At 36.3% G+C, this 24,386-nt stretch overlaps 1 protein-coding gene across 3 annotated transcripts in view; it reads left to right on the forward strand.

The window, feature by feature from the left end:
- The window catches only part of SLC12A2 (solute carrier family 12 member 2), a 56,370-nt gene that overhangs the window by 28,923 nt on the left and 3,061 nt on the right, over nucleotides 1-24,386 (forward strand). Inside the window, exons 11-26 of one of the 3 annotated variants that reach the window (XM_074933167.1) lie at nucleotides 2,337-2,444; nucleotides 3,410-3,533; nucleotides 4,884-4,985; nucleotides 6,216-6,371; nucleotides 6,977-7,076; nucleotides 10,353-10,464; nucleotides 13,397-13,537; nucleotides 13,739-13,845; nucleotides 15,793-15,872; nucleotides 17,208-17,348; nucleotides 18,031-18,078; nucleotides 19,611-19,730; nucleotides 19,908-20,019; nucleotides 20,514-20,600; nucleotides 22,018-22,153; nucleotides 23,597-23,664. In XM_074933167.1, the coding sequence (XP_074789268.1) occupies nucleotides 2,337-2,444; nucleotides 3,410-3,533; nucleotides 4,884-4,985; nucleotides 6,216-6,371; nucleotides 6,977-7,076; nucleotides 10,353-10,464; nucleotides 13,397-13,537; nucleotides 13,739-13,845; nucleotides 15,793-15,872; nucleotides 17,208-17,348; nucleotides 18,031-18,078; nucleotides 19,611-19,730; nucleotides 19,908-20,019; nucleotides 20,514-20,600; nucleotides 22,018-22,153; nucleotides 23,597-23,664 (1,742 nt within the window). The remainder of the gene's footprint in view (nucleotides 1-2,336; nucleotides 2,445-3,409; nucleotides 3,534-4,883; nucleotides 4,986-6,215; nucleotides 6,372-6,976; nucleotides 7,077-10,352; nucleotides 10,465-13,396; nucleotides 13,538-13,738; nucleotides 13,846-15,792; nucleotides 15,873-17,207; nucleotides 17,349-18,030; nucleotides 18,079-19,610; nucleotides 19,731-19,907; nucleotides 20,020-20,513; nucleotides 20,601-22,017; nucleotides 22,154-23,596; nucleotides 23,665-24,386) is intronic. The other 2 variants (XM_074933168.1, XM_074933170.1) reach the window with 2 other exon arrangements.

Genomic DNA, 24,386 nt, shown 5'->3' on the forward strand with positions numbered 1-24,386 from the left:
AGAATTGTTTTGAAGGTAATACTTAGGTAGCTCAGGTTTTGAATGTTTTGGGGCAGTGTATAGATGATTTGTAGTGCCTGTGGAAAGCTTGGACGATGCTAAAAAACTTAAAATGAGAACAGTTGGTGAGACAGGCTTAGTCAGACTTACACAGAAAGATCATCTTTAGTTTCTGTTTTAGTTAATGCAGATGAGTTACATGTCCTCACAGCCTTCAGACTGTTCTCTGCTCAGTGTCAGTGACATTTCTGTGCCCAGGCTGTCACCTGGTAGAAGAGTAACTTCAGAAACTTGTTTTGGGCTCTCTAGCCTCAGCCTGGAACTTCCCTAGAACAGCTTTGGGTAATTCAGATGCAGAATTTGGTCAACTTTGGATGAAAGTTGAAAGTAGCGTGAAACTCCACTCCAGAAACAATGTAAAAGTTCTGCTAAAACATTCCTCCTATGAAGGAAGGCAGCTGCAAAATATTTGAAAAAAGTTAGGGGAAGGAGGAGTTGAACAATGTGTCCTCTATATTCATTACAAAAATCTAACTTTAAAGAAGCTGCTGCTTGTTTTCATTGTGGCACTTTTTTCTGGTCCACAATGGCTGGACTGAAACTGTAGTCAAAATAAGATTTTTTCATTATCCCAAATGCTTGAAGTTTAAGAAACTGTCTGAACAGTAAATGCCAAACGAACATGAGTCTGTTATCAGCAAGACAATTTTCATACTGCTTCTACAAAGATAACTCTATGCTTGTTCGTTACGTTACTACAGCAAAGGTTTCTTTCTAAAACATTTGTCACTAAAGCATTTATACCCTTATTTCTCTTTTAGAAATATAGTGTAGGGTTATTATAAACTGGCATTTACAACTGTAACTTTTTCTGTTGACTGTAAAACTACCTTGAACCTGAGCGTAAGAGGGAGAGTTTAATGTATGTGTCATTAATTTTATATATCTATGAATAAAGCCCTAACACTTCTTGCTGTCAGCTACAAATATGCATTAGGAAATTCTCTCCTTCATTCATTACACTACTATGACAGCTACTTCACTCTCATCTTACACACCTGCAATTATTTAATTTCTCTTTTTAGGCACGGTGTGCCTTGAACTGGTCAGTGAAACCTCAGGTAGCAGCAAGATTCAGCTAACTGACAGACCCAGCAGTCTTTGTCAGTCTGATCTGGAGAAAAATGCTAAATTTTATCATTAGTTTACCCCTAAGAATATAAATAAAACATCATCACTCGCCCATGTCCTACCTAGTAAGATTACTTTACGACTTCAGGTGACATAAAAACTGGACACTTCTGCATGATGTTTCTTGCCTTTCATCAGTCCCTTTCGTGATACGCTTGGTGATGAGGATGAAAGAGGCAAGTAATTGGTGGAAATGATGCAGAACCTCATTCTGACACACTGTGCTTGAAAGGCACCATGTTGGGTTTGGTCCATTGACTTAAAACATAAGCTTTTTCAAGGTGGTATTAAATTCTTAAATACTGGCTGTCTTCAAGCAGCTTAGGCATTTGTTTCATAAAGAAAAGTACCCGGTTAAACCATGATTGTTTTTTAAATACATAGTTCTGTATCTTAATTTACTTGACACATATGCAAAGCTGGATGCAGCTATGGTACAGAAGTAGAAGAGGGTCTTTAGGCCCTATGGACATTAGACAGAAACTGCTTTGGTTCTAATTTGGAATTTTAAAAAAAAAGTCTTATCAATGTTCTTTTACACTTAGCTTACTGAGTATTCACCATTTATCCAGTTTACCAAGAATTCCATATTGTATTTTGTGCACTGGGGTTACAAAGATGTCCTAGGATGTTATCCTGGGGAGACAGGAAGTAAGTTTGCCCTGTCCTATTAGTTTTAACTGGGAAACAAGCCTAACTTAAGAGTGTTGGAGATGGTGAGAAGAACAGTTAGCTTTTCCAAGGTGTTCCCCAATTTCAGTTGTCTTGTCATTTGGGCTTTGTGAGAAGATGTTATTCAGTGGTAGGCTAGTCAAAATATGTAACAAATTCCAATGTATTTTTCTTCCATGACTTAGTTTTAATCCTCCTATGAACCCTTGGAGACTTTCACTGTTAATTGTTTTGACCTGAGAATTACATGGTTGGACTATATATTGTGTGAAAAACCACCTTCTCTTGTTCTGGAATTTGTATCACCTGATTTACCCCTAGTTTGTTCATTGATATGAATGCATGATATTCAAACAGCTTTTAAGTGGAGGGTACACAGTATTGAATCTTTCTGCTTCTGGAGTTAATGTTGCCATCCAATTGCACAGTATACTTTTTCATATTCTTTTAAAAAATAATTATTTTGCTTTCAGGTCATGAGCATGGTATCAGGATTTGCACCACTGATTTCTGCAGGTATTTTTTCAGCCACCCTGTCTTCTGCATTAGCATCTCTTGTGAGTGCACCTAAGATCTTCCAGGTAAGTATGGAAGCAAAACCATGGTCTTTCAAAGAATAATTTCAATTAACTTTTGAATCAGAATTTTTGGAAGGGGTCTCTGACATACTGCTATAATGATTCATATCAGTTGACATCAGTAATTGATCTAATACTTACCTGTTGCTTAGAATGTTACTAAACATAGCTAGAGTATAATTTGTTCCAGATCTCATGTGTTTCCAGTTAGTTTAGAGATTAGTTGTGGTGTAGCTAACGTTACAGGAATCTACAGTTTCCTTTAGATGTTTTTTTTATTGTAAGTAACAATGGAGTACTTACAAAGAGAACAGATTTGTTCATTTCTCAAAGTAATCACAGAAGCAGACATCATGAAGTGTAGAACCTGTAGCTGTGGTCTTAATCATTGGAGAATACACTGTCAAAATAACTGTCAGTTCTTGCATAAATAATTTACATTGATTTGGTTGATGTTCCGGAATGTATTTTGCTTTACCTTCTTTTTCACCGTTTAACCAAATTCTTTGTCTTACAAGTTCTCTTTATTGGGTAAAACTTTAGTGTTCTCTAATGCCCTGCTCTCCCTAAAGTTCAGTAGGAAGTCAAACATAGAAGGAATTTTGTTGAAGAATAGAAGCACAAGTATTGATGCAGAAAACTAGTGCATACATTGGGCAAACTTTCCACTTCCTGAGAGAATATGATCTCTAAAGAAAGACTCTTTGTGATTGTAAGACACTAGTAAAGTAAAATAGTCACTTACAGAAAAACAAAGCTTGTTCTTACAGATAGAAATTACTGAAGGATAGAATAGTGGAAATGAAAAATGTCATGATGCAAAGACAATTGAAAATAAAATTAAATACATGGTTGCTTTTTTTCAGGAAGATAATATGCGGTGAAAGACAGCATTAATAAGCGTTAGTAAGGATACATTTTGCACAAAATGCATGCTGACTGTTAAATTTTAATTTTTTTTTTGTTAGGCTTTATGCAAGGACAACATTTATCCAGGATTTCAGATGTTTGCTAAAGGCTATGGGAAGAACAATGAACCACTGAGAGGATATCTTCTAACATTTTTAATAGCTCTTGGATTCATACTGATTGGTTAGTTTGAAATTATTATAAATCTCAATGTCCTTTTGCCTCTACAAAGTGTTCTATTCCATATCATGAATTGATGATAGTGACCTAGAGGTCACAGTTCAATTCTAAGCCAGCATTCTACATCTGCTTGAGGGTTACTTTCTACTATCTTCTAAATATAACTGTCAAGAACGGCAATAAATTTGAACTGAATGTGGTAGTTTGCAGTAACCGCAGGTATCTGTTTTGAGAACCATCAATCAATAAAAATTACATCTTTTGCTTGAGCTAGAGAGGTGTTATATCTTGTAAATATGAAAGTTTATTTCAGATTTTTAAAAATTACAAACCACTTCAGCAAATGGCAAACTTGCATGAACACTTTCTAGTATGTTTTTCTATTAAGTTACAAACAGTAGACGTGACTGCTCATCCTCCTGTTGCTAAAGGTAAAGATAGTCTAGGTAGAATTATATGTGTTCTGTGTAGATGGCAGACTAATTGTGCTGTGTCCATCTATGAGTCCTGTACCGGTGCATTTAAACTTCTTTTCCCAGTTTGCTCTTTCATCCTTCTCCCAAATCTGCTTAAGGTACAAGTATACCCATGATGTCCTTACTGTTCCCTACAGCATGCTGATGGGACGCTTGATTACAAGAAGTAGAAAGTGGCAGACTAACATGGCACATTCTGCATTCTGAACACTTTTTTTTTCTGATGGTGAGAGTACACATTAAATGTTTTGTACCATGCTGCCTCAAGGAAAGGAGAGCATCAGGTACTCATCTCTTTCACTAAAGAGGGTGTACTCATCACTGTTTTGGTGGTATTGGTCTGTAATAATGCACTACACTAGTAGTATCGATGCATTTAACATGCAGGCAGATGAATGGGTTTGTCACATTGTTGACACTAACTTTATCTGCTGTTGCCATTTGCCATACCTGATTGTATCTTAAACTTATTACTACCTTGTTCTTTGAGAACTGAGCTAGAGAATTACTGCAGATGTATTAACGCTCTGTCTGCTCTTTCTGACGTTCTTCAGAACCCAGTGTATTGCTGCACTGTTTGATCAAGCCATGGTGGGAAAGGAATTTTCTCAATTGAGAAAGTATATAGTGCTTCAAAAGTGGAACACTCAGTGTGGAAAGATGTTTGTATTTTTAAAACTGAAAGTTATATTTCCTGAGTTAGTAAATAAGAGGCTGTTAAAATAATAGCTCTGTGTTGAATAGAAAGGACAAAACTGCTTCTCCTTAGAGCACATCAGAAATTAAAGTTATTTGTAGCAGATTTTTTTACTCTGGAATCTACAAGGTCACTGGATATTATATTTCATAACAGCCTGCTTTGTTTTTGGTTTTACAGCTGAACTGAACGTCATTGCTCCAATTATTTCTAACTTCTTCTTGGCCTCATACGCCTTGATTAACTTCTCTGTATTTCATGCTTCTCTTGCAAAATCTCCAGGTAGGAACTACGTCTTGGTGATGAGAGTTTAACCTGCAATGTCCTTCTGCATAAATACAATTTAAAAGATATAAATGAATGTTTAATGTAGTTGTTAAATGATCTATTTGAGTCTCATGATGCATTTGAGTTGCAAGCATAATATGGTGCGTATGTGGTCTTTTGAAATTGTGAGGACTGAGTGATCCAGTAGAGCCTGGAAGCTACTAATTTTGTTATCTGTGCTGAGGGCACACAAGATATTTCAGTATTTATTGAGAAACTCTTCAAGAAAACTTTCTTGCTAATTCAGTATCTGGTGTTCAGGAACCACCACTCTTTTGTCTTCCTTGGATTTCTCTGTTAATATGTTTCGTCTTGCAGTCCAGAAGAAACAGGAATTGCAGGTGGTTGCTGTGTTTTTATAGCCTTTACTGTGGGAGGCTAGTTAGATTATAGGAATAAGCCAAAACACAGTACTTGCAGAATAGATGTATATAATACCCAGTCCACTGTGCATTTGTGCTGAAATAATGCCCTTAAAAACCTCTTAAGTTTATGAACTGGTAGATACCATTATTTTGCTAGAGCATGTGCATAACTCTTTTTAGACAACAGTTCTATGTCGAATTCACTTGTTAATCTTGGGTGTCTTAGTGGGGGTGTGTGTATGTATTTACCCGATTTTGGATAAACTTGTGGCAGATAAGGATGTAAAACAGTGAGTTTCAAGTCCTGCTTGAATATTCAAGATACATATTCAAGATCGTCTTGAAAATATCTGTCCTTTTCATGTGGTGAAAATTTCTGGCCATGTGAAAATAGTAAAAATACACAACTAGAAACAGTATGAGAGAGTGAGTCACGAGCTGGTGATTCATGTTATACTATGTTTGAAAGCAAAAATCAGTTGTCAGGCAGGCTATTGGCAAAGGTTCCTGTGGCCTGATTCAGTAGACACACTGGCACAAGCATCTTCAGACTTTCTTTTTGAGGTATACTTTTAAAGGGCAAAATTAGGAACATTCACATCTCTATATAAGAAAGGTGCATTCAAAATTAATTTGAAAGGTGTTGGAAAAGTAAAAGCATAAATGTGCCAAACTGTTTTACTGAAACTGTCACACATTCCCATGAAATGTGATGCAGAACACTAGGAAAGGAAAAGAGGAATAGTGCCTTCCTTATCTTAGGGTAGTGATTAAATTAATTTCCCCCCCTTTTCTGTTCTCCATATTATATTTTGACTAGGTTGGCGCCCTGCTTTCAAATATTATAATATGTGGATTTCTCTTGTTGGAGCTATTCTGTGCTGCATTGTGATGTTTGTCATTAATTGGTGGGCAGCACTTCTAACATACGTCATAGTACTTGGACTCTACATTTATGTTACTTACAAGAAGCCAGGTATGTATAGGGGCTTCTGTTGGCTGTGGTGGGGGGAAGAAGGATGTAGAAGTGAAAAAGTAATGGCCTTTAGGGAAAAAAAAAAAAAAAAAAAAAGAGATTTATTTCCATTTGACCAGCCACTTCAAACTTTTGTTTCAGGCTTTTCAGTTGTAGTGAAATGTAATTATGTATAGTCACTGTATAGTCACTGCTGTTGTTCCCCCCTCCTTCCAAATTATCAAGATGCATGCCTTGCATGTAGACATAAACATTTGAATGAAAATTTGAGAAAAAGGGACACATAGAAAGAGCTTGGGTTGCAACAACAAAGGCATGTTATGTTTTAACAGGAAGTGAAAGAGAATGCTCCCTTACCTTTCCAAATTGAAAAGGCATGTGGGTGGTGGGGGGTTTTTTCAGTAAACCATTCTAAAACTTTTACAGAAATGTTATCTTTAAATAGAATAGCTGTGGGGTTTGTTGACTAGTATTGTGTAGAATGTGCCAAGACGTAGCTTATATCTTCTGTGTTTTCAGTTGGTATTCAACATTCATTTTGTGATCATGTAGTTTTACAATGGACAGCTTTAAATAAAATATTGGAACTTCAAATCTTCCAACAGATGTGAACTGGGGATCCTCAACACAGGCTTTGACTTACTTGAATGCACTACAGCATTCTATTCGGCTCTCGGGAGTGGAAGATCACGTGAAAAATTTTAGGTAACAGTTAACATTAAAGACAGGATATTACTTCTGTGTATTCAGTAGAGTATTGTCTTGATGTTGGCTATCATGGTTTTTATTAAATGCTTGTTCATCTCCTGTGGGTTATAAAAACTTTGAATTTCACCACCATGCACATCTTCTGGACATATTTACATTAGCATTGTATTTCTGATGAAGAGTGCACTTCAGAAGCAAGTCTGTGGATGATGCCTGTTCATTGTTAGATGCCTCATGGTTTGCATCATGAACTGTGAATTGCATTCCTCTTTGTCAAACTGATACGGAAGATACGCCTCAAACTGCTAATGAGCATTCAGTCCACATGTTTGGGATAAAACTGATCTAACCTGAAATCCCCAAGATGTGTATACTGTGGATGTTGTCCTCTACACCAGCTATTTCACATTAGACATATTCTCTCATTTGCACTTCAGTAACAGCAAACAAGCTACACAAGTGTTTTTCACAGAACTGAAGAGGAGGACTGGTTTGTTGTCTGCCAGCCATGCTACCCAGGAAAGTCCTACTCAAGGAGGCAGTTTTCTATCCTGTAGTATTTATGCCACTTTTCTGGAATAAGCTATTGCAGAAGAAAGATGCTTCAAAAAAATTTAAAATTTGAAGTATTAACTTAAACTAATTCCTCCAAATAGAATCATAGACTGAACATGACTGTATCATGTAGTCTTGTCCAATCCCCAGTTCAACTGACTTACCACAGATATGGTACAGTTAGATCCAACTTTGATGTTACATCAGATTGCGTAGGGCCATACCCAGTCAAGTTTTTAGTATTTCCAAGGGTGAAGGTTGTGTTGACCTGTCTCTTTTCAAATAGAGCAGTTACCTCCTGCATGCTGCCTATGCCCAGAAGAGGATTTATAGTGTTGATGCTTAGTCTAGTAAATATCATGCCTTGCAGCTGTAGTAAGTGTATTATTCTGTTATGCTTAGCGTATTAGCAAGATAACATGGCTACTGAAATCTTCTGTTGTGCATGAAGGGAGACTTAGGGCAGAATTTGATAACAAGTGAGTTCAGGGAGAGATTCTTGATACAGGTACCATTCTTTGAGGTTATGTCCAGAATGCAGAACCTGGCAGCAGCACTGGTTTTCAAAGAAAAGGTCCATGGTATTCCATGACCATTCCATAGTCGCTTGGAAAAGTACTCCAATTCAGACCCTTAGCCTCTCTTGGAAGTGACTAAATTTTCTGGAAGTACAGAATAGGTACTTAAAATGTCTGTGTTGCATACATACAAACAGTTGAAGTTAGATGCCAACCCATCATGATAGGTACCAGCACAACCTCAAAGAATATGACAGTAAAACTAAATTACAGATGTATTAATATAAATATTAATGGCCTTTCCACTTCCAAACTCTTTCCAGCTTTGGCCATTCTAACTATAAACCACAAAATTTGCAGTTTAATTATGAAATAGCTCTTCTTTCTGAAGTCCTGATGTGACATTAAAATCCCTGATTTATTTACAAACATATTACCTATTACATGAAACTGCACTGTTTATAGGAAAAACCAGTCTGCATTCAGAAACTTGTTTGTTGCTTAGGTATCAAGAGCAGCAATTTTCAAACTTTCCTTAATGCAAATCTAAAGGCTGGCATTAAATAATTTGCAATACCTAACTGTGATTAGTGTTGCAACCTCACTTCTGTCTGATGTGAGTCTATTGCAAACTTCAAAGTAGAAACAAGCTTTATAGGAAAGTTCTTACGAAGTGTAACTTTCTGCTTGTAAATACAGTAAATAAATGTTCTGCTAATCAGTACGTGTTTAGGATTGAAGTACTTAAGCTATTTTGGTTGGGAAGCTAGTATATAGCTTTCTGAGTTTTAAACGACATTAATTGTTATCCTAAGGAGATACAGATCTTAATGTAAGCCAGTTTTGAGCACGGTGGCTTTAGGAGAAGTATTTTTGGCCTGATACTGGCTGCTAAGCTATGGCAAAAAATGTTTTTATAAGTTTGCCGATGACACCCAAGTTGGGTGGGAGTGTTGAAGTGCTTGATGGTAGGAGGCTCTACAGAGGGGTCTTGGACAGGCTCAATGGTCCGAGACCAACTGTATGTGGTTTAACTAGGGAAGTGATTGGCCCCCTGTACTCGTTACTGGTGAGGCCGCACCTCGATTCCTGTGTTCAGTTTTGGGCCCCTCACTATAAAAAGGACATTGAATGACTCGAGCGTGTCCAGAGAAGGGCAACGAAGCTGGTGCAGGGTCTGGAGCACAGGTCGTACGGGGAGCGGCTGAGGGAACTGGGGGTGTTTAGTCTGGAGAAGAGGAGGCTGAGGGGAGACCTCATCGCCCTCTACAGCTCCCTGAAGGGAGGGTGCAGAGAGTGGGGGATGAGTCTCTTTAACCAAGTAACAAGCGATAGGACAAGAGGGAATGGCCGCAAGTTGTGCCAGGGGAGGTTTAGACTGGATATTAGGAAAAACTTGTTCACTGAAAAGGTTGTCAAACACTGGAACAGGCTGCCTATAGGGAAGTGGTTAAGTCACCATCCCTGGAGGTATTTAAAAGGTGTGTAGATGTGGCACTTAGTGACATGGTGTAGTGGTGGCCTTTGCAGTGTTAAGTTTACAGTTGGACTTGATCAACTTAAGAGTTCTTTCCAACCTAAGTGATGCTGTGATTCTGTTCTATGATTCTAACTATGGAAAATGAGTTGCTAGAGAGAGCAAAGGAGGTGACTAGGTGGTTCTTACTATACGGAAAATTATCTCCTGAAATGAATTCTGAAGTCTGGACACTTCAGCTTTTAAAACTGGCTAGAAAGTTTTCTAGAATAACTTGCAGTTGTTTAGCTCCACCTTCTGAATGAGAGTAATTTTTTAAAAAGCATACAATTCCAGTTTTTCTGTTGGGCACAGAGGAATCTAAGGTGGAAAATGCAAAGGGATATGACTTTACAAATGGGGGAAAAAAAAATTTATGCCTCTGACCTAGTCTTGTCTAAAATGTTTTTCTGATTATTTTAAATGTGGAACTTTTCATATTTAGTGGGATTACCAAATTTGGAAATAATTAATCATAGGTCTGCTGAGTTGTGGAAAAATTGATCTTTAGTTACTTTTACAAGACTATGTTAAATTAAATTAGGTTACTGTCTCTCCAGTGATGATTATGTTCTTATGGCCCATATTTGGAAGAAACTTCTTTATGTTAATAAAAAGCTCCCACAACTCCAGAGTAAATGAATTCCAACATTTTTTTTTCTCGCTATTTCTTCACAATTCTAGACCTCAGTGCTTAATTATGACAGGTGCTCCAAATGCACGTCCAGCTTTGCTTCACCTTGTCCATGCTTTCACCAAGAATGTAGGCTTGATGATCTGTGGCCACATACATATGGTAAGTGTATTCAATCTTCTCTTTAAATTTACCTTGTTTTCTTGGTTTCTTTGTTTGTTTGTTGGCTTTTTTTTTTTTTTAACCTATTTGCTTTTTGTTTGTGGTTCTTGTTTGTGTGGGGTTTTTTTTGTTGGTGTGTTTTGTTTGCTGTTTTTTTTTAATGGAAGTATCATTACACATTGAGAATTGCAAAGAAGATTTACTGGTAGGATACACTCATGTATGGATCATTATGCCAGTTAGGTATGCTATACTACAGGGGAAACTGGAAAATTAGTACCTTTCATTGTTTGATGCTTAAATATTGAGGAAACTTTGTAGGAGTAAAGTGAACATTGGATTACAGGCTGGGTCTTTTTCTGTCCTTGTGTTATACAGTCTCATGTACTCATTCATGCTTTGGTCAGAGCAGCTGATCAAAATGATGTGCAATAAACAGCTAGATTTCTTTAGTGTTACTATTTCAGGGAGACTGATTTCTGTGTAGATTTCTTACAATGCTTGGGCTAAAATAAACCTCCTTGAGCAGTAAATCAATATCAGTTTAGCCAATTGTTAAAAACTGCTCTTAACCTTTCAAGCAGTTTTTTTATTCATTCAGTTATTGGATTCATTTCATTGGCAGGTGAAACAGTAATGTGAACAGGTATTTACTTTGCTATTTCCTTTCTGCCCAGCCCCTAGTATTTCACTAACTTTCCCTGATTTTTGTCGGGATGAAGTGTAGGGGTTTTTTGGGGTTGGGGGGTGTGAGGGCTGTTCTGCAAGGACATAATTTCAGCAGTTACTACTTTTTTTTTTTTTTTTTTTTAAGTAGTATCCTGTATGGCAGACCTGCAAAGGTTTTAGGGTGGGGGGAAGGAAGGAAGCTTCAAGTAACTGTTCTTCAAAATCATGCTTGTCATGAGTTGTCTTCATATTTTAAGGCCAACCTTTTTCTGTCACATCACTAAGAACATTTAAGCAAGTGTGACTTTAAATGTGAAAATTAAGTAGTCTTAAATATGGTTAAATTTACCACACTCAAAATGTCTTGCTTTTGATCAAAGGAACAGATCAAGAGCAAGTCAAGTTAATGCAATACACAGAACATACATTTTGTTAAACAAATATTGGCCAGTTTTGTCTTCAGAAACTTTATTTCTATTAATTCCTGTCTATACAAACTTAAAATTTCAGTGAGTGCAAAGGACAGAAACTCAGTGATACTAGAGAGGTGAGATATCACAGGTGGAATTACTTTCAAAAGTACAGATGCACTGGAAAGAATAAGGTAGTGTCATCCTTCTTGGTAACAAAGTAGTTGTGAGTAGAGATTTTCTGGGAGCATATCTGGTACATTTAAGGTGACAAATGAATTTGGTAAGAGATTAATCCCTTAGTGTTCTAGCCAGTCCTCAGAGATTAGCAGGGCTAGGGGTGGCTGGATTTATCTCTTAATATCTATGCCAACTGGGGCTGTGACTATAGGCCTGACACCAGATGCCCGAACTGCCTGTATGCTGTAGGTCTGGTTGCATTCAAGAGCAGTCAGGTTCACGAAAAGATTGATTTATTCTTACGCAACATCGACAGATTCTTTGAGATTGTCTACGATAAATGCACTAACTGCAGGTTGGCTATATAGCACTGCACACACAAAACCCCAATTGCAATCACACGCAATTCCCAGGTAATCACTTGGTGTAGCCAAGGGCCCAAATCTTACCAAAAGGCGTTCCTTCTGGGGGGGGTGGAGGGGGGTGTGGTGCAAGGAGCACACACCATCGATCTGTCCCTCCAGTTTGGTATTGAATTATCATTCCTCTGAGTTAGGTACAAACTCTGCATAGTATTTATCATAGCATGTATGTGTGAGTGGGTGGGACTGTGGTCAAGCCATTGTTTATTGAGTAACAACACAGCACATTCCTTGGTGTGAGGGGTGCCCTGTTTTTGTGGGGAAAGAGGAAGAATGAGAGATAAGGTCCGCAGAGTACTGCAAAACTTTAATCCTTGAGAGAAGAGGAAGAGCACAAGATAAATGGGCATAGTTACGTTGAGAAAAGTGGAAGAATGGGACTGCGTGGACTCCACCTCACTTCACGTTCCTCCTTGGTGCTACAGCAGCAAAAATCACTGGATCTCCATCCTGTCCTGTGTTTGTTCTGGGCACCATCAGTTTTTTCACTAATTTGCTTTTTCCACACTTCCAGCAATATCCTATCTCTTTTTAAAATTGCTTTCCTCCAAGAAGCATGACACTATCTTACTCTTTACAAATTCTGATTGTTTGGTCAGAGTCTGTATTCTTTTGCAAACTGTATCCTTTTGCAAAAGCTAGGCTAACTGTGTTCTTGATTATACCTTGTCCTGTATTCTGCATTTTGATGTCTAGGAGGAACACAATGATTCGTCATGATGGAAGTAATAAAATAAAAGGTATTCAAAGAGGAGATGACTTTGACTGCAACATAAAACTGTGGAAGTGACACTACTATGACAAAGGCTTTCTGATTAGGATTATGTATACACAGAGGCACACTTGTACAGCTTGAAACAAATATTCCCATAAAGCCTAATACTAAGTCATCCCATATCTGTCTATGTTTCATTACAAAGCCCCTTTACTTTTAAAACTACATTATGCTTTGGAGGACAAGCTTGTGCTGCCTGCTGGGGAAGTGGGTTGTTCTCTGCAGGAACAAGATCACTAAAGCTTAAGCAACCCTCTCCCTAAAAATTACAATCTGGTCCACTCTTTGCTGCTCATAATGCCTGGTATTTTGTTGTTTTGGATTTTTTTAATAGTGTTGAAGCATGTTTTTAGGTTCTTCAAGTTTGAATTGGATTCTAGCAGTGAAATTTAAAAAAAAGGGAGAGTGGTGCTTTATTATTACTCATACTCATAATTCGTGTTCCCTCCCCTCTTCTTATTTCCTTATTTTGAAAGGGTCCTCGGAGGCAAGCCATGAAAGAGCTGTCAACTGATTTGGCTAAATATCAGCGATGGCTAATTAAAAACAAGATGAAAGCTTTCTATGCACCAGTACATGCAGAAGACTTAAGGGATGGAGGGCAATATTTAATGCAGGTACAGGTCTCAGGTTGTTGGGTTTTGTTTTCAATGAAAGGAGTGAAGATGAGCATCAAAATTTGAAGTGTTTTTATACTGTGAAGTATTTCCATTTTCAAAGCTGTCTTAAAACTTTGATGAAAAGACACTGTTTTCTGCTTAAGAAAATAGTAGAACCTTTATTTATATTTTTTAAAAAACCTTTTTTGTTCTTCTTAGGCTGCTGGTCTGGGTAGAATGAGACCTAACACCCTTGTTGTTGGATTTAAGAAAAACTGGAGACAAGTTGACATGAGAGATGTTGAAACCTATATCAATTTATTCCAGTAAGTAAAAAGTGCGGAGGTGTAGCTCTTAGGTTCCATTTCAGTACATTTGGTAATAAGTCAGGAAGATCTTAGTCGCATGAAGCCTCTTTTAGATAGACTCAAATTTTTCTGTATTGCTGGTCCAGCAGCCTTCAATATCTTGTTTTTTGTGATACAGAAATTAATAAGCAAGTCTTCATAGTTTAAACCAATTCTATATAATAACTTCTTCTGTGTATAAAAAGAGTTGTGGCAGAGGTCTGAGGTTTAAGCATTACTGTCTTTAGAGATGGAACTAGTGTCTTACGTGCCAGTCTGCTGAATTCTTTAAAGCATAGTTTCTGTTGAAAGCAGGGTTTTTCTACACTACTTCTGTACAGATTAAGTAGTAGAGAATGAGTCAACTCTTATGCTGAAGTCTTCTTACCTTCGTTAAACCTTGCCTTCACAATACAAGAAATATTTTACTTACCAGATACACAACACTGACACCCAAAGTAATATAGTAGCCAAGAAGGAGATGTGAAAGGAAATCCCAGTGTATTTTCACAGTACTGAAAGGCAGACCAGTTCTGGCTGAAAAATTTAATAGAATAACTTGTGCTACAAACACTTAAGAAAACCAAAACTTGCTTCTCGTGTTAGGTAGAGTGTTTTTAATTTTCCTGATACGCTGCTTAACCTGCTTCATTTGTGCTTTACATTTTCCACTTACTGTGCATTTAAATGAAAGAGAGGATGGGGGATTACAGGCAGACGTTATAAAAGGAAAAAAATCATACCCTCCCACTCTCTCAGTTCCTTAACAGAAAAGCAGGAGCACCAAATGCACTGAAAAATAAGGTAAACATGTTGGTTAGTTCTTGGTTTTTCTTTTTTTCCTGTTTTATTTTGGAATGACTTCGGCTGGAAGATCTGTCAAGGCCTACAAGTCATGTGGTTCTCCACACCCCAAAAGAGAAACTTCAGGAGGTAGTAACTGTAGGTCAGGTGTATTTCTGGAAAATCTCTAGAAAATGGAAAACTTCTGACGCATGCAATGGAAATACATCTAATGTGCACAGATTGAACAAATTAATTAAGAATTAAGAATATTTACAAATGGACAAAATGTTTTCTTCTTAAATCAACCTCAATTTTTCTTGCATTTGTTAAAGAATATGTTGATACTTCGAACATTTCTAATCAAGTTTTACTGCTTCTGAAGAGAACTGTTTAATAAGTGAAATTTTGAGAAATTTCTGTCTGTGGAAATGACATGGGAGGGAGTTCTGTGATTTATGGTTGTTTGTAATGAGATTTATTCTTAAAAGGACTGATGATTAATGGCTAATGCAAACTGTATGATACAGTTAAGTTCATGTTTTTCTGTCTTGGATCTTTCAGGTTTTTTTGTCCTTCATTTTACTCCACTTTAACTCAGACTTTTTGCTTGCTTCTGCAAGGATACTTTTTTTTTTTTAAAGAACAAGTTCCTTCCCCATCAGATGTAATGGGAATAAGCACGTTACAGCTAACTTACAGCTAATTTGATTCTAAATTGCAAGTTCATAGTTGTTTTTAATACCCAAATGTTTTGGAAAGACGTCAGAAACGTTTATGTCTTGGATCAAGGAGATCTACTCAAAATAAATCCCTTAGTTGATGGAGGGGGATAAAAATTTAGATTTTTCAGTGTATCTTGTCATCATGTCTGCAAAACTTGACTGACCTGTTCATGTTTCTCTTATTTAATCACTGTTTACATAGGGAATAGAAGGGAGAAGAATGAATCCTTTCTATGTGTTGTTTTTCATTTCACAGATGCAGTTGATAGTTTGGAATTGAAACGGAAATTGTAATACAAATTTATGATTTGGATGTTTAAATGGCAGTGTTTAATCACTGAAATTTGCTCAGAGAGGGTGTGTAAAGTAGGTCCTTTGGGAAAGAAAGTTGTAAAATATTTTTGTTCCTTTTGTTTAGTGATGCTTTTGACATTCAGTATGGTGTAGTTGTCATCCGCCTAAAGGAGGGCCTGGACATTTCTCACCTTCAGGGCCAAGGTAAAATTTGTTTTGTTCCATATGGTTCTAATTCCCTTTTAATACTTACTTTCTTAAAATAATAAATGAAGAGATTAAAGAAACCCAAACCAAAACACCACTCTTCTTTTAGAATAAAAATTGCTGAAATGAGCAAGTCTGAAATGTAAAATATGAAGAACACACGTTAAGCAACAGAACTTGGTTTTCTGTGTGTTTCAACTTTCTGTATTTTGTAAGATGTAATATAGTTGCTTCCCAAGTATTTACTATTTTACCAAAACAAATTAAAGAGTCTGCCAAATCGGTATCAAGTATTTGGGATCCAAGTCCAGAAATCACTGCATGATCTAGGAATGCTATGGGTCTGGTGTGGTTGCAAACCCCTACATGCACTAGTTTAGAGACCTCTGCAGTAGTCTTGTCTCAAGTTTGGAAACATTTTCTATTCAATATAGAAGACTTGGTTATGCTTAGTAGGTAGTGATCTTAAGCCGAATACTGTAATTTTAGTTAAATTTCAAGCACAAAAATGAAGGAAGTCTGTGAGCTTTGGTGGCCACTGTCTACGGAATTGATAATGTCTAATTTGTTTATAGCTTGCTTCATACAATGTTGCTACAAGGAGGTATGCATGGGACACAAGCTCTGTAGGGGGACATCCTCCTGAAAGAGGAGAGGGTTTTTTCCTTCACTGGAAGCATATGAAAGTTTTAGGATTTGCAGAGAGGCAGAGTGCCTATTGGTGTGTGCAAGAGGGCAGAGGAATATGAGAAACAACAAGGAATGAACCTGCAGTGTGAAAACAGCACTGCTAAGACTGGGAAATAAAACACCAAGTTGTCAGAAGTCTTGATATTCACTGGAGACTGAGTTTGATTTAATTCTGACAGCTACCAAGTAGCTCCACTGAAGCCAGTCCTGGGAAGAAAATTTGACTGTGAGACATACTTCATCTGGGCCTTGTCTAAGGCTCATCTTCCTCTTGGAATTAGAGTAGAAATGGCAAATGTTTCACCAGGTAATTTTTTTCTTCCTGGTGGTACTTTATCAGTATTAGCTAGCTCTGTTTTATGTTTAGCCTGTAGTAATGCAATCAACAGCCAAAATCTGGGAAGGAAGTGGCAGGAAGTTACAGCTCAGTGCAGAGGAGGAGAGTCTTTGTACTCTGAAGCAGTTCATACAAGAGGGTTGTTTTTGTTGTTCTCTGCTTTTTTCCCCCCTCTCTCTGCCATAGCGTAACAGTTACAATAGAGTTAAACCAACGGTGAACTATCTCAGTATATTTACATATCTCTATTGATATAATTTGGAACAATTAAGTGGTTTATGATGTGTTTCTTTGCTTTCTCAAAGAAGAGTTACTGTCATCCCAAGAAAAATCTCCATGTACCAAGGATGTCATAGTAAAAGTGGATTATAGCAAGAAGGCTGAGACGGACACTTCTATAGCTTTTGCTCCATCCTCTAGTGAAAGAACTCCCACTTTACATAAAGGTAACTTGCTAGTTAACAATGAAATTCGAGTTTGCTCTCTCATTCCCTCTTCAGTTCCTCTCTCCCTTCATCAAGGAATTATTTAAGGGATTTTTGTCTGTGAAACAGGAATGTGTCATACTTTTCTAGCCGCTGTGTCTAATCACTTAAATATTTTGATTTATAGCTTGCCAGTGTCTAAAATAAATCTTCCATGTCTAGTCCCCTAAATAAAACAGGTGGTAGACAATAACCTACAATGGATTTTCTTTGTTAAGAGTTTGACAGGCGTTAAAAATTACTTGAGAATTGTGTCACACATCTATATATTGTGTGATTTGAAGGCTAAATTTATGAAGGTTTTTTTACCTCAGGCTAGAATATGCATGTTAACACACACAAATCATTCAGGATACTTTGACATCACAATAACCAACTTTCGTCTTATTCTTAAAGTAAAAGCTTGGAGTGACCTAATAATTAAATGACCAATGTGATTTTTTTTTTTTTTTTTTTTTTTTAAAAAGCACAAGTAAATCTCAGGATCTGGTAGACTGCATTTGTGTGCTTTTATTTGTATGAAAATCCATTTCATTTTACATCTTTATTATTTAATTTTTTTTTTATATACACTAGTAGTGTTTTTATTTAACATCACAAAGGAAATTAACCTTTTTATTTTGTATCTTTAAAAATCTTCCAGAGGAGGACGAAGATGGAAAGACTCCAACACAACCACTGTTGAAAAAAGGCAGGCATTTTCCACCTTTTTGTGTTAAATCATTCTTTTGCATTGTTTCATTTTTGCTTTTGTGCTCCTTTCTACACATATATATGAGAGAGAAAAATATCAACCATGCAATGTTAATTTGTTTCTTCATATGTGCTTTATCTTTAGGGATTAGGCTATGGAAAAATGCAACTGTGTGGAAATTCCCAGAACAAGTTGCTACTGAGAAAGGATTGTGCATGTGTCTAAGATATGAATGTTGGATATATTGTTTTTTAACTTTTGCTCTTAAGTAACATTTGAAATGTGTTCAGGAGCTTGATTAGTTCTGTGTCTCAGGTATCTGTCTGGGTCCTTACTTGATTTAGGAATAAGGGAAATATTATCTAAATGTACAAGTGCTCTATCAGGCTATTCAGAAGGTCTTCTAAAGCCATAGTTGTTACTCTGTTATTTGAAATTGTTCAACAGCTTTCAATTTAAGGCATAATACAGCCATTCAGTGAGATTAACATCTGAAATAATGTGAAGCAGTCATTCAAATAAACAGCATTTTAAGACATGAATTGAGCAGTTTGCACATCCTGGTTTATTTCAGACTTGGAGTTAACCAGTTATTTTTGTCTTAAGTGAGATTCAGCTTAACTTTTTTGACATTTTCTTCATTATTTCAACGGCTAGAAGCTGTTGTGTTTTAATAATGGAAAGTGAGATTACATCTTGAAGCACAGCACAGCAGTTTGGAAGAAGTTCCAGTATGCAGTCAAATACTATATTAATGTAAATCAGTCACAGATGTACTCTAAATTTAAAAATTCCTATTAAAGTAAGGGCTGAGATGAATATCAAACTCCTGGTTCTTGTTCACATGAGGTTTTAATTAAGGGAATGGGGTTAGCTTTTTCTGTATTCTTAAAAAAATACACTTACTTGTATTAATTAATCTAAATGCCATTGTTGTCTTGTTCTCTGCAAATCCACTCAGTTTGTCACACAAAATACTCTATATTGTGCTTCAGAGCCTTGCACATGCAAAACAGTACTTGTTGCAAAAAATAGAATTCCAGATAGAAGTAGCTTTTATTTCCACTGGATGTTTAAAGAAAAATGGATTTAAGTAAAGAAAAAAAGTGCTTAGGAAATGGTATTTACCTGTAAATTAGCATCTATATGTTATTAGGGAAGTCTTATCATATGCAAGAGTTAGCAACTGTACATGACCTAATACTCTGAAGTATGTATGCAAGGTTAGTTAAATTGTCCAGGCAAATGACTGTATAAAAATCTTACAGATCCTTGACTTGTAAAATGTCTGCTAATTGACTCTGAGATTTAAATCTTTAACTGCTGAAGTTATGAGTTTGCAGATCCCCTAAGTATAGCTCAGTTTATATCCATTCAATCAAAATCTGGAGTTGGGGTGGAAGAAACAGGGTGTTTTTTAAACTTAGAGGTATCACAAAATATTAAGAAGTGGCAAGTGGCATTTGATGAATTTCAGGGTGAATAAGCATAACACTTCAAAAATGAAATTTCATCATGCTTTTTTCCAGATACAAAGAGCCAATCTCCCTTAAACCTGGCTGACCAAAGGCTTCTTGATGCTAGTACTCAGTTTCAGAAGAAACAAGGCAAAAGCAATATTGATGTCTGGTGGCTCTTTGACGATGGAGGTAATGTGCTTTATACTTTAAAAATAAACGTTCAAACAAAATTATTGACATAATTTTGAATTAATTGTTAGTAGGTATCTTTCAGTCAGGTTATATATAGATTACAAATTTGTAGTATTAAACTTTAACATGATGCTATGTTCTCTGAATCATTCCCAAATTCTGGTCAAAATGTAGGTTTGACACTGTTGATTCCGTATCTTCTTACAACCAAGAAAAAGTGGAAAGACTGTAAGATCAGAGTGTTCATTGGTGGAAAAATAAACAGGATTGATCATGACAGAAGAGCGTAAGTTTACCTTTAAAAATTTCATATCAAATGCTAATAGAGCATGTTACGCAGTAGATGACTTTCTGTTCTTAGTAGCCTTCTTTCAGTTGTTCTTGGGTTGAGTTGTAATCATATTCTATGGCGTTTCCCAAAAAAAGGTTCCATTTTCCCCCAGTTGTTTTAGATGAGATAACTCCAGTTAAACTAATTTTACTGCAGCATTGTCCGACACTAACATTTTCTTTTTCAATTTTTTTCTGAGGTTGTCTTTAAGGGAAAGCTCTCTTAGTTTTATTGTTGTGTTTTGTTTTGGGTTTTTTTTTTTTCAATGGATGTTGTTGATTTACTTATAGCTGTATGCCAGGTCAATTTGATTTTTTTTTTTTTTTTTTTTTCCCCCTATGACATTCAGGATGCTTTTTTTTTTCTTCTTAAAGTAGTGTCTTTATTACCAAACTATCCTGTGAAATAATTAAAAATTATCATGCATAAGGCTTCTTTTTCTGATACAGGATGGCTACTTTACTCAGCAAATTTCGGATAGACTTCTCGGACATTATGGTTCTTGGGGATATTAATACTAAGCCAAAGAAAGAAAAGTAAGTCTCAAAAAATGCAACTTGTTTGTTAGTTGAATTTTTGCTGTCTTTCATGAATTTAGAATACTTCATTCTTTCTTAACATGACATTTTGATAGAGTAGTTCCTGTGAAATCCAGTGTTTCATGAAAATGCAGGAAATAAATTAAGCAATAACTCCTATATCCGAGAACACAGAATTTTACATTTTTAATATCTCTGGCCCTTAGGCTGTAATACTAAATTTAGGAAAATACAGTTTAAAAAAATCCAATTTGTCTGGAGCAATCTTCTTTAAAAAGAGAAATGCTCATAGAAACTTAAGTTTTGGAGTCTTAGTTTAATGTAACAAAGCTTGGTCTTCAAATAGCCTGATCTTTTTTTTTTAATTGCTTGGATTTTTGATTTACACAGGAATGATCATACTTCTGATATTTCTGATTTTCCAGTTTAAAAAATATTAATTGTAGATGGCTTTCAGCACAAATTTGTAACTGTGTAAGATCTAAAAATAGAAGGATATGGTTATGCATGTATCTGAATAATTTGACACGTCATGCAAATTAAGATATATTATTTTACAACATACATAAATGGTAAATGTTAATATGCATTCTTTTATACCCTGCTTTTTAATCACCTTTTCTTAAATGTGTAGAATATATCAAGTAACTAAAACGGTAGAGTACTTTTGGCACTCTGCTGCTTTGCTCTTGGGAGCCTGCTAGTGTAAAATGTGTAAATGTAGAGGTAGCACACATTTATGCATAAAAAGTTGAGACTGTAGAATTACATGGAATTATTTTTATTTCATAGAAGTGATCCATGAGTTATTTCTTCTGAGAGCATTTTTTCTATCTCTCTGAATACTTTACCTACAGTATACCCAGAACTTTTCTAAGATAGCAGTTGGCATTAATAATAGCAGTAAACTAAGTGGAGAAAGATGATTTAAGAGTTGCTGTAGTGTATAATAGAATATTGTTAATACTTCTCCTTTTTGTTCAGTCAAAAAATAGCAGATCACATCTAGTTTTTCCCTTTTGATGAAGGTAAAGTCATTGTATGTGTTGGACGTGTTAACTCCTTGCCTTTCAACCTTAATTCTGAAGAAGCTACTGTTAGTTACTATACCTTTACTGAGGTAGTACTCTTCAACTTCCAAATAATTGTAATAAAACTCTAGCAAAAGTTGTTTCTTCTTTGTTTTTAAACTGGCTAAAACTTTGTATTTAGCTGCATGATGAACAATGAAAGCTCCTGTAGATGTTCCCGATGGTTGAACTATAATGGCTGCATATACAAGTAGCTGATTTGATGTTCTCAGTGCATTTGACAGTGATAAAATTTCAGTTCATTTTATTTACATAGTAATAAAACTTTCTGATACCATCAAAGTAATTGCTGACATATTGACTTGTTCACTTAATCATTCCAGTATTGCAGGTTTTGAAGAAATGATAGAGCCCTTCCGTCTTCATGAAGATGATAAAGAACAAGAAGTTGCAGATAAAATGAAGGAGGATGAACCATGGCGGATCACGGATAATGAACTTGAGCTTTACAAAACAAAGGTTCTGTATTCTTTAGAGTGTTATGTTAAATGTTAAACTTTTTTCTCCTACTGCATTTGTGGATGTAGACCATTTAGACGGTTCAGCAAATAAAGAAATGTTTCTGCATTCGGGGGGTGGGAGGAGGGCATGGGGGACTAAACTGCTTTCCTACAGTGTTCAGCAGTTTATTTAGAATAATACAGTAGTCTCTATTCAGCTGCTTGACTATTTTCTTGACCAAACTACCATTTTTGGCTTTGTTATTAAAAAAAAAAAAACAAACAACAAACCAACAAACAACATACCACATCTAATTGTGGTGTTAAGGAGCAATTAAAGGTTTGACATTTTTCCCAAGCAGTTTTGAACTATAGAGACATCAGAGGTATTCTTTAAGTGCTCTGTGGAGGAGACTTGGGTAGCACCCTATAACAAGATGCAGATACAAGTATCTGAAGAAAGCCTAATTAAAGTTTTAGTGATCTGAAGTTCTTCAAGATGGTACTGAGTATATACCACCCTTATCTTCTTTTTCCTGTCTGGGTTTTTACAACTACTGTGAGGATATGCAGTAGAGAATAAATAGGAATGCTAGGTCATTCTGCATTCAAAGTATTAAAAAAAAAAAAGGGCGGGGGGAAGGAATTTCATGAACGTGTAGATACAGATTAACTGGCAGCTGCTGCTGAGATCTCTTAACTGGTATTACCAAGGGGCAAGGGGTGATGGGGGAAGATTTTATAAAGTGTGGGTACTTTACAGTTAATGAACTGCTTGGATGCCTTGTTGTTCCTCAAGTCTACAAACACTCTGAAAACTCATTTCAGTGAGATAACTAAAGTGATTTATTCTTTTGTCTGCTGATAGCTTAATTGTTTGTGCAGGTACTAGCCTGAAGGCTAGTTCAGTTTATTTGAGAACAACAGATCTGTTTAAGAACTGCTTAACAGAAAATGTTTGCTTGAAAGCTAGTTGACATAAAACAGAACTCCAGTTACTGAGGAAGTTAACACAAGTGTTAAGACAGGATCGGGTAGTAAAAAAAAAAGGAGGCCCATTATGAAGATAGGCTTGGCAAATGGAGATGGCACTTCACTTCTGTAAGACCTGCTCACCATGAGCTTATAGGATATAGTTAAAAGAACCTAGAAGAGAGAATAAGGGGCTCTTGTTTCTAGGTGTGGAGGAGGGTATAATTATTAGAGTAACTCCCTTAAATTTGGGTTTTGTAGTACTTGGCTTATTTGCACATTTTAAGCTTACTACTTGCTTCTCTCCCAGCCTTGCAACGAGACATATTTTGGAAAAGTGAGTAAATTGCCAGAGTGAGGTGGAAGTACATGTTTTCTATAAATGACTCATACCAATTAATCATAACTGTTTTTCATTTTTCATGAATAAATGAACTCTTTGTAGTTTTATGTAAAATATCTTCCCAACTAAGTGTCATTTTAATTACAGACTTACCGCCAGATTAGGCTAAATGAGTTGCTGAAGGAACATTCAAGTACAGCTAACATAATTGTCATGTAAGTAAACTATTTGTACTGTTATCCTACTTGATACAGAAATGTAATTTGAAATATAAAACATGCAAATACAGGTTAGGAAAAAGCCTGTGCCTTGGCATTAAAGTAGAGAAATACTGGAAATATGGTGCCACTATACTGATGAGCAAAAAATGGCCAGTGTAGTTTTGTGCTTCTGATGCAGTGCTTTAGGTGATTAACTCCACATTTATAGGAGCTCAGGACTCTCACATTCCTTCCACGCCTGCATGCTAACTGTTTTCAGGTCCTTCCTTTCAGTTATTTTTCTAGGAAATCTCTCTAGATAAAGTTAGCTCATCATCCCACTGATGGAGTTCCATGGAATTACTTCGGTGTAAACAAGCAGAATGCAGATTGCAGGTTTCTTTGCTTTGATTTTCTTTAGGACCCTCCTTCAGAGCTCCATGAAGTAGTACTGCAAGTGAAGTTTGAGTAGGGCAAATAGACTTAGTGTTTTTTTCAAAAGAAAGGAGCATGGCATGTTTTGGAAGGATTGTGAGAAGGAATGTTAGACCACACGAGCCTGACATCATAAGAAAAAGCTGTATTTTAACATCTTGAACAATCTTTCAATAAACTGTTTTCAACTGAGGAGAATCCTCCATGAAGCTCCCTGAATACAAATGGTGTAAGAGGCCAAAAGTGAGGGGTGAATAGGTGTACAGTCTTGTACGGTCATGTGGCGCTTAAGATACAAACTC

Source organism: Athene noctua, chromosome Z, assembly GCF_965140245.1.
Source record: "Athene noctua chromosome Z, bAthNoc1.hap1.1, whole genome shotgun sequence".
NCBI classification, from domain to species: Eukaryota; Metazoa; Chordata; class Aves; order Strigiformes; family Strigidae; genus Athene; species Athene noctua.